Source organism: Hyaena hyaena, unplaced genomic scaffold, assembly GCF_003009895.1.
Source record: "Hyaena hyaena isolate Hyena2069 unplaced genomic scaffold, ASM300989v1 scaffold_474, whole genome shotgun sequence".
NCBI lineage: Eukaryota > Metazoa > Chordata > Mammalia > Carnivora > Hyaenidae > Hyaena > Hyaena hyaena.
Window position 1 is genome coordinate 25097 of NW_024081104.1, and position 12964 is coordinate 38060.

The 12964-nt window shown below is 63.4% G+C and overlaps 1 protein-coding gene and 1 long non-coding RNA gene across 3 annotated transcripts; one reads left to right on the plus strand and one right to left on the minus strand.

Moving 5' to 3' along the window:
* Positions 1-2780: 2780 nt before the first annotated feature.
* Positions 2781-6483, minus strand: LY6E (lymphocyte antigen 6 family member E). 2 transcript variants are annotated; one of them, XM_039254012.1, is made up of 5 exons: positions 6371-6483; positions 5002-5105; positions 4432-4537; positions 3872-3991; positions 2781-3765 (listed from the first exon to the last, which is right to left on the minus strand). In XM_039254012.1, exons 3-5 carry the CDS (start codon positions 4481-4483, stop codon positions 3545-3547), a joined length of 393 nt encoding a protein of 130 aa, XP_039109943.1. In that variant the 5' UTR covers positions 4484-4537; positions 5002-5105; positions 6371-6483; the 3' UTR covers positions 2781-3544. The 2 variants fall into 2 exon arrangements, with proteins under 2 accessions (XP_039109943.1, XP_039109942.1); XM_039254011.1 differs by lacking the exon at positions 5002-5105 and having other exon boundaries at positions 6371-6482.
* Positions 6484-9876: 3393 nt separating this feature from the next.
* Positions 9877-12935, plus strand: LOC120246501. Its single transcript, XR_005532070.1, has 2 exons — positions 9877-10184; positions 12648-12935. It is a non-coding gene; the product is annotated as an uncharacterized LOC120246501 (long non-coding RNA).
* The last annotated feature ends 29 nt before the right edge of the window (positions 12936-12964 follow it).

Sequence of the window (12964 nt, forward strand, 5' to 3'; positions counted from 1 at the left end):
CCCACCCCCTCCCCCCCTCCTCACCCAGCCCCACCCAGCCTCCCTCTGCTCCCACACCCAGCCTGTCCCCCACCAGCCTCCCCCGCTCCAGGCAGGGCAGCAGGGACCAGGGGGCCACCAGCCTCTGACCCCAGCCCTGCAAGGCCTTGGCCCTCGACCCAGAGCAGAAGGAGCACTGGGCTTGAGGGCCACCCACCCAGGAGGGCAAGTGGCTTCATCGCCCAGCCTCGGTCTCCACTTCTGGAAACGGGATGACCATGGCGGTCTGTGGGCGCTGGCGCAAGCAGGGTCATTCAGATGAGTGTTGCCTGGCGCACAGCAGGTGCCAGAGAGGGAAGCCTGGGTTCCTCTTACCAGGAAGGGAGTGGCGGGTACCGATAGCCCCCACTGCCCCCAGTGTCCAGTCCAAATTCCTGACCATGGCCTTCAAATTTCAAGTCCACTTGTGCAGCTCTGTCTTGCCGGCCCCACCACTGCCCACCTGTCCCAACTCAGCGTCCAGCTGCTCCAGCCGGATGGCCTGACCGACTGCTGAGTGAGCAACAGGTGAATGCATTCTACCTGGGACTCCAAGCTCCGCGGGCAGCCGTCCTCTGTGACAACAGTTGCCAGTGTTTCTGGGGGGACGTTCTGATTTCAAGCTCCTTGAACTCTTTTTCTTTTTTAATTTTAATTTTTATTTTATTAAAAAAATTTTAACATTTATTCATTTTTTGAGAGACAGAGACAGAGCACAAGCAGGGGAGGGGCAGAGAGAGGGAGACACAGAATCGAAGCAGCTCCACACTCCCAGCTGTCAGCACAGAGCCCAACGCAGGGCTCAAACTCACAAACCGTGAGATCATGACCTGAGCTGCAGTCGGTTGCTTAACCAACCGAACCACCCAGGGGCCCCTAATTTTTTACTTTTTTTTTTTACTTTTTTTTTTTAATGTTTTATTTATTTCTAGGAGAGAGAGAGAGAGACAGCGTGAGCAGGGGAGGGTCAGAGAGAGAGGGAGTCACAGATTGAAACAGGCTCCAGGCTCTGAGCCGGCAGTCAGCACAGAGCCCGACGCGGGGCTCGAACCCACGAACCGCGAGATCATGACCTAAGCGAAAGTCAGACACTTAACCGACTAAGCCACCCAGGCGCCCCCTAATTTTTTACTTTTTAAGTAATCTCTATGGCCAACATGGGGCTTGAACTCACTACCTCGAGATCAAGAGTCACGTGCTCTACTGGTAGAGCCAGTCACACACCCCCTTCTTTTATTTTTAGTGCTAGTCTGACCCATTCAGGTAAATCACATGCTCCCTGCCCACTCAGTCTCAACCAGGCTGCTCTGATGGCCTTCTAGATCCTTCCTCAAGGCACTGTTTGGTCCCGGGTCTCCTTCCTCTTGTTGCCCCACTTGTCTGGGGCTGTCCCTTCCGTGGGGGCAGTCACCACGTTACCACTTGGCTGTGCGTGTAGACTGGCTGTCCCCTTTGGTGGCCATGAGGATGAGGACACGTTTGTGCGTTTCAGTGCCCGTGTCCGACCTCAGGGATCCCTGGACATGGGCCAGAATCCTGAGCCCCCACACTGACCATCATCCCATCCTGCGGGACGCTGCTCCTCGGACTCTGGCCAGCCTCGGACAGCCCGGGTCGGGAGGTGAGTGGGGGCAGGAGAGTGAGGGGCTCCCTGTGAGAAAGGCTCTGTCTGCGTCACTCATGCATCTGAGCAAAGCAGCCATGTTCCCACTGTAAAGGGGAAGCAGGAAAATGAATCATTTCCCAGTTTCATCCTAGCCCAACACCTGACAACGTCTGGAAGCACAGGACCCCAACACGTCCTGGGACATCAGCACGGAGCAGACCTGGGCAACGCCAGCCGTAGGTACCCCCACCTTCAGGGTTCGCGGACCCACACTCGCCCCATGTGAGATGTGAGGAGGAGGCCCCCTCTCCCTCCCGAGTCCCCGGACGCCCGATCCGTCCTGTGCTCAGTAAACTCCACTCTCTTCCTCCCACCTCCCGTTTGACTTCTATCCTGCAGGAAACTGAGGACCCTCTCAGCTGGTCCCTCGGGCCCCTCTGGGTCCTCAGGCCTGGGCTGGCCCGCCCACATCGGGTGGCCTGGGACCTGCCTCAGGGGTGTCCTGAGGAAGAAATGAAGAGACTCCGTAGAGCACCTGGCTTCAGGGCACCTTCATCCTTATTTCCTGCCCCCCCCCCCAATCAAAGAGGCCCCAAGCTGGGACCACAGACCCTTCCCGGCAGCAGGGGTGGCCCGGGCCTTGGGGAGCAGGGCCCACACCTTCTCCGGGGAGCCCCGCCTGCTCCTGCCACAGGCCATGGAGGCAGGCGGCTCGCCACCCACTCGCTGCGCCCCTGCCTGCCCACCTCCACCCGACCGGCCCTGCTATCCTGTTCCCAAGGGCAGAGCCCCAGGCGCCGGCGCCCACCCCACGTGCATTCTCGTACGGGCCCTCGCCTTCCCCGTCCAGACCCCTTCCTGCCCTGGAGGGTGCTGCCCCCCTCCCTGCAGGAGACTGACCTCCCTCCCTGCTTCCTGTCCCGCCAGAGGATGAACTTCCCACGTGGCCCTGCCTCGCCCAGCACAGGAAGAAGTGGAGGACACGGGTGGACGTTCCCTTCTTGGCCTTGAGGGCAGCTGGCTGTGAACTTGGGGGGCCTCTCTCCCTGCAGCGTGCCTCAGGGTGGGGCTGTACGACAGGGAGCCCCCCACACTAGGACCCTGCTGGGAGGGGGACTCCCAGACAAGCAGCCGGAAGTAGTCACACCCAGAGCAGGAAGGGGGGGGAACACACGTTTATTTGAGGCACCAAGGCAGCAGGCGGACTCCAGTGCGGGGTGGAGGGAGGGGGCGGGGCCGCTGCTGGCGGTGGGGTGGGGGTGGGAACTGATTCCCGACCGGCAGCCACACCCAGACGACCTGGAGCCCCGCCTTTCAAAAGGCTACTCTTAAAGGGAGTGAACGTGGGGCGCAGGAATGCCAGAGAAAAGAAGTTTTGGCGTGGACTCGGGGAGCTTGGCTGCTGCTAACGCAGGACCCCTGGCACTTAGCCTGCACACACGTGGGCCCGGACACGGCCACACACTCGCACACATGCCGCAGGGGCACCCCGGCACACCTGTCCACACTGCTGAGTGTGCACAGTCACCCGCAACAACAGCACGCGCGCCCTTCTGGGACACGGTGGCAGAGAACACATCTTCCACGCCACCTGGGGGCAGACAGAGCCTGGACGGGGCAGAGCCTGGGGCTTACACGTCCCTCCCAGTGTGTCCCTGGGACTCAGTTCTGACTCTGGGGCCCTCAGGCTCCAGCCCTCAACTCTTCCCAGGTTCCCCGAGGAAAGTCACGTCACTGCCTGAGAAATGAGGGCAGCCGGCCCCTCGTAGGGCAGGTGCAAGGGCAGGGACCCAACGGCAGAGACTGAGGGCGGAAGGGCTGTGATCCAGCAGGGTGACAAGTCAAAGGAAGAAGGGCCGGGCCTTCCTTCCTGGGGGCAGGGGGAGGGGAGGAGTCTGGGCTGGCTGTAGGGCCTGGCACTCAGGGCCCCAGCCGCTGCAGGGCCGACAGCAGGCTGAGCAGCAGCCCGAGGCCCAACACGGCGGCGCTGGCCCGCAGCCCCCCGCCGGCCGTGCTGATGTTGCACAGGAAGTTCTGGCAGCAGTAGGTGCCCACAGACGCCACGCCGAGGTTAATGCTGGGGCTGGGGCAGATCGGGGAGCAGCCCTTGTTCAGGGTATGGCCGAAGTCCACCAGTTTCCCTAGGCAGGAAGACCAAGCCGTGAGGGCAAGGGCAGAGGGCGGCAGAGGCAGACACCGGCGCTCACCGATGCCCCGATCCCGGCAGAGGCAGGGACCGTCACTCACCGATGCCGGCGGACGCAGACACCGTCACGCAGTAGTTGTCGGAGTCCGAGCAGATGGTGGGTTTCAGGCAGTAGAAATTACTGTTCTGATTCGTGCAAGAGAAGCACACCAGGGAGTGAGCTGCAGAAGAAGGGGACACGCTGCAGGTCACACCTGTCTCGGGCTGGGGAACCTTCCGGTGACACCCCCTTCCAGGCCTGAGCCAACACCAACACCCAATCATTTGCACGTGTTAACCGAGCAGGTACCACGTTCTGGCTCCAGCTGGAGACCCAGAAAGACAACGAGCGCCTGGAGACCCTGGGCCTGAAGGAACTGCAGGGCCGTCCAAACGCACAGTGACGGTAACTGTGTCCGGGGCAGAACTCGGGCCTCCGGGGGCAGCAGGAAGCAGGACCAACCCGCTGTCCTGGGGGAGAGGGCCCGCTCGGCCTTCTAGAGTAGGTCCCACGGGAACCGGCCCGAGGACCCCTGGGCACCGCTCAGGACAGGAGGTGGACAGAGAGTCCGGGAGGAAGGCCCAGCTCACCCACGGGCCTGGGGCCCCAAGGGCATCTCACCTCGCTCCACACCCAGAAGGGCAGCCAGCAGCACCGGCAGGAAGACCTTCATTCTAGAGGAGACAGGGGTCCTGTCCGCAGTCTCACAAAGTCAAAGAAACTGGCCCTGCTTGGAGACATGCCTCGTTGGAGGACGGGGCTTGCCTGCCTCACGCCTCTCTCCTTCCAGCGGAGCCGGAGCCACCAGGCCTGGAGCCGGCTGCCCCCCCCCCCCCATGTACATGTGGCAGGTGGGCCTGCCAGCCCCCAGCAGCAGAGCCAGCACACAGAGGCTCGTTCGGCTCCACTCCTGACCTACTCCTCACTCGGTCCACACTGCTCCTGGTTGGGACCCCTCCCCAGCCTGTGCTGCCTGCAGCTGGGGCCGGCTCAGGGAGCTCACTGGGCTCAGGACCGAACAGAAAGGGAGGCCAGAAGAGTGGGCCCTGCTCGTGGTCCTGGAGAAGAGGGCATAGTGACCAGCAATATCAGCTAGGCTGCATCCAGAACTTTCCATGAGCCAGCTCCATTCCTGGCATGAGGACCCGGGGGCTGGGTGGGTGCATGAGGCACACCTAGCTGAGCCCCCACCTCCGGCCGCTTCTGTGCTGAGGGCGCCAGGGCTGCGTCCATTCTGTATGTTTCAATGCTGACGACAGAGAGCCCTGACTATGGGGTAGTCCCCCATTTCATGCCTGAAAAGGGGGCGCAGGAGTCTCAGCTAGGTAGACAGGAGTGTGTGGGGGCTGCCTGGTGCCCTACCCCAGGAGGTGGGTGGGGAAAGCGCACGAAGGTGACCAGCTGGCGTTGGGGCTCTCCGCGATGCAGGAGGCAAGGTGTGGGAGGAGCCGTCTGGTGCCTTCTGCTGGGGACAGCGATGCGTGGGGGATGGGCACTCGAGGCCTGGGGAGCTAGTTCCCAGGCTCTGGGAGGAAGAATCCCAGGGAGAGGAGAGTACAACCCAGTCCTGGGTCTGGGCTGACATCCTAGGGTCCCCGGAAGGAGCTGCAGATGTGCGGAAACTGTGCCGAGCCCAGTGAGGGCTCGACCCCAGGCCCAGGCAGTGCAAGGAGGTGGGAGCCTCAGTTTCCCCTTCTACAGAGTACGGTCCGGGCCTGGAGAAGCCCTGAGCTGCTCCCAAGGAAGCTCTGGAATGTACAGCCACCACTGTCCACCGCCAGCCACCCAACGAAAAAGGCCCCACCCGGCTGAGTCGACGCGCCGGCTGGAGTGGATGGACATGAGCAGGGCTGGGCGGAGGGAGCCCCGAGGGTAACCAGTGGGCTTCCGGGCAGCGCCGTCTGGGACCCCCGCGACCCAGACTGCCCACTCCTCCCCCAGGCTCAGGGGCTGATTTCTGACAAACCCAGGCAACCAGTGACTGGGGGCCAACAGCGAAGGAGGAGCTAGTCCTCGCGCCCAGAGACGGGAAGGGGCCAGGTGGGTCGGCGCGGGGGATGGGGGGGCCTTGGGGGTGGAGGCTCCTAGCACCTCACACGCTTGCATAATCTTTGGCAAACAAGCAGCTTTCACTCCTTCCCTGGGTGGCTCCAGTCCCCGGGATGGGCCACCCGGGAGCGCGCAGTGAATCCTCCCCATCCCGCCGGCCCGCCAGGACCCCAGCCCCCTTTTCGAGTCCGGAAGGCGGCCCCTCCCCAGTCCCCTCCGGAGCGCCGATGGGCCCCCTGCCTGCGCGGCTCTGGGTCACCCGGCCAGGGAGGGCGCCGCGCGGCGGTCTGCGCCCGCTCCAGCCCCGATCTTGGGAGATCTCGGGAGGGCTGGGGGATGGGAGTAGAGGCTCAGCCCCCCGGCACCGGGCCCACCCCTGAGCCCCGACTCCCGGCCTCCCCCAGACCCTCCGGCGCCTCTCCCGGCACCCTGCTCGCTCCCCTTACGCTCCGCGGGGCGCCGAAGGGGTCGCCCCTGCTTCCCCGCCAGGTTCCGGGCCCCGCCGACTCACGCGGGGCAGACGCAGGTCCACGGCCTCGCCGAGCTGCCCGAGCCTGGCGCCCAATCGCACGACAGCCCCGGACTCCCGGCAGCCGAGCGGGCGGGTACGGCAGGCGGAGTCGGTGCTCCCGCCGGCGGGCGGCGCAGGGGCGGGCGGGGGGCGCAGAGGCGGGCAGGGGGCGGAGCCGCCGCTCCATCGGGCGGGGGGTGCACGCGGGGGGCGGGGTTATCTCTCCGGCGGGCTGGGGGCACGCGGGGGGCGGAGCCGACGTTCCTGCGGGCGCGCGAGGGGCGGAGTCAGCGTTGCCGCGGGCGCGGGGAGCCAGGTCGGAGGCCAGGTGGGCGGGGGCCGCGCGGGGGGCGCGCGGGGCGCGCGGGGTGAGCGTACCTGCGGGCTGGGGACGCGCGGGGGCGGTATAGGCGATCCCCCGGGCTGGGGTGGGAGGCGGCGTTCTGGGGGTGGGCGGGGGACGCGCGCTCAAAGGCCGAGTCAGAGTTCCCGCAACCGGGCGCGGGGGGGGCTAGCGCGCCCCCACGCGGGACTCCGAGCCCTGCCCCAGGGAGGTGCGGCTGGTCCCGCCGGCCGGCCCCTCTCGTCCGCACACAGAGCGCTGGACCTCGCTGGGCCGCGGGGGACGCCAGGCGAGCGTGTGTGGGCGGGGCGGGGGCGGGGCGGACCCTCTCCGGGGACCGCTCGCGTCCCTGCGGCCAAGTGCGGTGGGAGCGTTTCCGGCCCTGGGGCGGCTGAGGGCGGCGAGGAGCCGGGGACCTTGCGCCTGGCACGCAGCCCCCTCCGCTCCGGGCTCCCTGTGGTCCTCGGCCTCGCCTCGGGGCTGAGCCGTTAGCTCTCCCGTGTTGGGAGGGGGAGGTCGGAGGGGGCAGAGGTTGTGGGCCATAGATATCCCCGGCAGGCGGTCCGTCTTTGCTGGTTCTGGACCCCTTTTTCCTCTGTGGCTGCGCCCACCTGGGCCAAGACACTTAGGCAGGAAGCTCTCAGCGCCCCCCCGCCCCGCCCTGCAGCCAGGGGGTCCTTTCACAAAGCCAGCCTGATCTGACCTCCCAGCGCAGAGCCTGGGGGCCCATTGGAATAAAACCAGCATCCGGGGCGCCTGGGGGGCTCAGTCGTTAAGCCTCCGACTTCGGCTCAGGTCATGATATCGCGGTTCGTGGGTTCGAGCCCCGCGTCGGGCTCTGTGCTGACAGCTCAGAGCCTGGAGCTGCTTCAGATTCTGTGTCTCCCTCTCTCTCTGACCCTCCCCTGCTCACATTTTCTCTCTCTCTCTCTCCTAGAAATAAATAAAACATTAAAAATTAAAAAAAAAAAAAAAAAGAATAAAGCCAGCATCCTTAGCCTGATGGCAAAGCCTTTCATGCGTTCTCTGGACGCACAGTCCCTGGCTGGACCTGCACCACCCTCTCTGGCGGGGGCAGCTCCCACTGGCCAGGATGGGAGGCCAAGCACAGACCACGGGGAGCTGGTGATGCCCACCTGCCAGCCTCTTCCCCTTCTCCAGCTTCGTCGGTTTCTTCCTCTTCTTGAAGCAACTGCTGCAGTTTGCTGAGTCTCTGCCACTTGCTTGTTTGTGAAATATACTTGACACATTTACAGCACACTTCCAGTGGGGCGCTATGGCACCTGACCTGTTCTCTCAGCCTTTCTGGGTGGCACCTGGGTGACAGGGGCGGGGAGGGCCCCAGAAGAAAAGGCTCCTGAACTTTACAGCTGGGGAGGTCGGGGGTGGGAGCTGAGACACAGGGCACAGTGGCTGGGATGGAGCTGCATGGAGGAGGGACCCCGTGATGGGACCGGGCACTTGGGAGAGGTCTGGAGGTGCATTAGGCCCCATGTGAGTTTGCGGGGTGGGGTGCAAGTGGGTGTGTGTGTGTGTGTGTTTCCCCCCACAGTTTCAGGATCAGGGTCAGACCTTGCCTAGTTTTCTGTAACATCCAAATGATGTGGAATAGATCTGTTTGGGAAGGTTTTGGGGGCTCTTTCCTTGGAGGCTGAAGGTGGGGCTTTGGGTGTGTCACAAAGCCAAGGAGTGGTGACATCTGTGGGGTTCCATGTTCCCCAGGAACAGGCAGCAGGCCATAGCTCTTGGTTACCCCTCTGGATCTTACCTCTGGAGCGCAGGATGCGCGCCTGGGTGGGCCTCCTCATCCTTTCCCCTTGCAGCCCCTTGCTCTTACCAGTCTCAGCTTTGGGCTTTCCTGGAAGGGGGAGTGTGAAGTTCCTTTGGCACATGGGCCCCGTGCCCACCTTCCTGGAAGGGAAGTGGATGAATCTTGGTCCCCACAAGAGACATACCTTTTATCCTGGCATTGTCCATCATTTGGGTATGAGCCACTTCCCTGTAGATTCCCTCCGGCAGGTCAGCCCTTGAGGACAGGGGAATTTGTGTGCCCAGCGCCCAGACCGCCTCTGGCCCGTGGTGGGTGCTCAGCAAGTATTTGTGGGTGAAAGCACAAGTGGGCTCTGCCCCATTCAAGACAGGGCCCTGGGATTCAGAGGGCTCTTGTGAGTTTGAACAACAATTCGCAAAATGCCCTCAAGGTCACTGCCATATGTCAGCCATAGACTCAAATGTCCTTGGAAAAATGCCAGACTCAAATCTGAACACACGTGGCCAAGCCAGGGGTATGTGCGGCGCGGATGGTATCATCCGGGGAGTCCTTTGGGTCCTCCAATCCCCTTGGTCTCCCATGCTTGCTCTCAGTATGCAGCCCAGTGGGGCAAGTGTGGCCACGGCCTCAAACCCATTCCTCCCGAAAGAGACCCCACATCCAGGGGCTTGGCATACCCAGGAGCTACTGGCCAGGTGTTCCCTGGGCCCAAAGTGGTGCCAGAAGGGTTCTTCTAATAGCCCTGCCCGCCAGTGATAGACCCGCTCACGCTCCCTCCTTCAATCCTGAACTCTGGAAGCCTGCGCCGTGTACACCAGACACCCACCGGGGCGGCCGGGTACGTGTCCACCTGCCCGACGGTCTGCTGTGTGTGTGGATACCTCTGCCTCTCCTCCCGCTGCCCTTTCTGGGGCCTGCCAAGAACTCTGGGCTTTGCAGGGGCGCCTGGGTGGCTTAGTCGGTTAAGCGTCCGACTTTCGCTTAGGTCATGATCTCGCGGCTCCTGGGTTCGAGCCCCGCGTCGGGCTCTGTGCTGACTGCCAGCTCAGAGCTTGGAGACTGCTTCAGATTCTGTGTCTCCCTCTCTCTCTGACCCTCCCCTGCTCACGCTGTCTCTCTCTCTCCTAGAAATAAATAAAAATATAAAAAAAAACAAAACCCTGGGCTTTGCAAACTGACTGTACCTTTCCTGGGTCAGCCCCCTCCCCGCCCCCCCCAACCAGCACCAGCACAGATGGCTTTCTCTTTCCCTGTTCTAGTTCGTCCTACCTCTGGTTGGGCAGATGCTGTCCTGAGGAGGGTCCAGCGGGTAGAGGGAGGTGGGTGCAGCCTTGGTGAGATGCCCCCCACAGGGGCACTCCCTATGACCGGTGCCTTTTCATCCTGCAGAGGGCCCGGTCCCCAGTGCAGCTCGCTCCGGCCGGCACCCACCGCCCCACCACAGGCCTGCTGGCTCCAGGGTCCCCACGCTGGCCGGCTGGTCCAGAAGGCGCTGCCGCGACCGCTGCAGGAATGAGCAGGTGAGCCGGGGAGCGAAGCGGCCAGAGAGTACGCACAGCGCAGAGGCCCAGAGACTCCAGCGCGGACACCATGCGGCGTCCCCACGAGCGACCCAGCCTCCCGCAGTCAGGCACATTTAGATTTCCAGCCTTGGTTCCCCAGGCCGCTCGCGGAGCCCGGAGACCAGACAGCCAGCACTGGTGAGTACTTCGGAGGCCTCTGGTCAGGGATGCTGAGGGCAGCTGGCAGGCGCCCTGGGGCGATGGCTTCTCCTAGCCAGGGCATGGGGGCCCAGCAGGGGAGGGGCTGCGGGTGCTGTGCCTCCCCCAGGGTGTACGGGAACCTTTCCCACTCACGCTCTCTGGGGAGTTTTCTCCTGGCAGAGATTGCTGAGGTTTGGGTTATGGCCCTTTGAGTTTGGGGAGGGGCACATTTGCTGCTGGAAGCCTCCGGGTCCTGTCCAAGGTCTGGAGCCAGGTGTGGGCGGGGTCAGGCAGGTCCGGGAGAAGCTAACAGGAACCTGGCTTGGGGTGCTGAGTCTGGGGAGGCGGCTGTGGGGTGCAGGTAGCGTAAAAGGTGCCGTTTTCTAGCGCTGGGCCTTCTCGGTGGGAGAGAGAAGTGCCCTCCCCGCCCCGGTGTGGCGGCCTGCCCTGGTGGCCTGCCCGTGGGTGCTGTTCCGATGCTACTGGCAGGTGCTGGCCTCCTCAGGCCCCAGCATCAGCCTCTCAGTGGCCCTGGGCTCCCGCCTGGAGCTGCCCACCCACCCCGGGGCTTAGGGACCCCTCCTGCTCAGGTCCCTGCTTAGGAGTCCTGTGGGGACGTGTGCAGAGCCCCGGAGCCTTGGGCTGGGCCCTGCAGGCCTTTGCCACTCTGGGGCTGTAGCTGGGTTGGAGGCCAGGCCGTGTCTGGCAGTGGGAGCTCAGCGTGCGAGGAGAGCAGCCCAAGGGGCTGGCAGCTGCTGTGCAGCTCTGTACCCCTGCCTTACCTCTCTGGGCCCACACTCCCAGTGGAGCCTCAGCACACCCCTCTCAGGCTGGCTCCCGCTTCTCTCAGAGAGCAATCCAGAACAATCCGAAGCGCTAGTGTGGTTGTGGTTTCACAGCAGCGGCTCGGACCACAGGCTCTGCTCATCTTTTAACATGCCACCACCCCAGGGCCTTTGCACAGCCATTCCCAGTCCCGGAACAGGAAGTCCGCTACAGACCTCTGTGGGCTGCACCCTGCTTCTCTGTCCAAGTGCCCATATCGGGGAGCCCTCTCCCCTCCTGCCACTCCTCCGTGACATCCAGTACTGCCTGGCAAGTACTAGGTGCTCGGTGAATACCCAGGCGAGTACACTTGGATGGGAACACAGCTTGAGAACTGGTGTTGTGGCTTAGAAGTGCTGTGTTGGAGGGAACAGCACTGCGGCGGGTGGGGGGGGTTTTGTGGGAGGGAGTGCAAGGGAAGGGGTGTGGGGGCCACAGGCCACGCTCCTTCACACAGCAGACTGCAGGCTTCCGGGGGGCACAACCTAAGACCCTCAAATGGCCTTGCGCCAGCTGGGCGGGGCCCCTGGGACTGCCTGCGGAACCCTGAGGGGAAGCAGACTCAGAAGGGCTCCCGGGTAACACGTGGGAATCAGTCACAGGATTTGTCACGAAGCCCAGCCAAGTCCCCTCACCTAGATGACGGCCACCCCAGGACAACGGACAAGTTAAGGATCTTGAGAGTGAAAACTTTCTTTTATCTTTTATGATTCTCCAGGTTAAGGAGATAGGGAAGCGGGCGGCGGCGGAGCTGGGGTCGGGGACCGGAGGCTGATGTCTGTGACGGCAGACGGAGACACAGAGGGCAGGGCCTCCCTTACACCCGGGGTACCTGGAAAGACACCACCACCTATTTGGAAAAGGCCTGGCCCCGTCTCTGCGAGGCACTGATCAGCCAGACCCCGCGTCCCACCGAGTCCGGGCCCTGCAGCGGGTTGCGCAGCCCCTGCTGGGGGCTTCCTGCTCCCGGGTGGGGGCCTGCGGAGCCTCCCTCCCTCAGCAGCCTTAGGGCTGCACCCTGTCCCGGGTGCTAGTGGGGAGCCGAGTTCGCAGGGGGCCACCAGCTTGGGTCAGACCTTCCTGCCCCCCCTGTAGCCAGCTTCACCCTCCCTCCGCCCGCCCCTTCCCCCAGCCCTGCGGGAGCCTGCCTCCCCTCCCCACCTCTGGCTCGGCCCCTCCCTGTTTCCCTGCGGGGGGCTGCGAGGGGGGGGGGCCTCGAGGCGGGGGCCGGTGCACCCCAGCGGCTCTGGCCCGTCTGGTCCAGCTGGGTCTCCGTGTTCCTGGACACTCCGTGGATTCACTCACACAGTCTGGGGACGAGCCAGCGTCATCCTTTCCCACTGTCCCTGCCCCGGGCCCGGGTCAGGACCCTTCAGGCTGGCCCAGCAGATCTCCCCAGCTCTCGGGTGGTGACGGTGTGGGAAACAAAGGCAAAAGAGAAAATTAAATTCCCTTCGAGCCCACAGCCCAAGTCCTCAAAACGGGCAGAGTGACATTCCTGTAGGAGCTCAGCTGCCTCAATGAGGACACTTTGCTCAGGGCAAGAGACAATCTTACCCTGACCCCCCAGGATCCTCTAAGTCTACTCTCACACATAAAAATTCCTTTGGAAACGTCCTTTATCTCTACCCCCAGGATATATGCAGGGAATCATACTCCCAGGATATGGCCCCGATATGCATCTGAAGGGTCTGGTGACAGCGGTTTTACTAAACAGTAGTACACGATCCCGCCCCAACAGCTGCCCCCCAGGGTCCCCAAGGTCCTGGAAACCTTGCTTCCAGCGCTCCTTACAGCCTCGCTCTGTCCCTGACCCCCTCCCAACCCGAAGGTATGTAATCAGTCACCGGTCACAACCCCAGGGCAGCCCTTCCTGCCCACGGGTCCTGTCCCTGTGCTTTAATGAAATCACCTTTTTACACCGAAGATGTCCGGAGAGCTCTTTCTTGGAC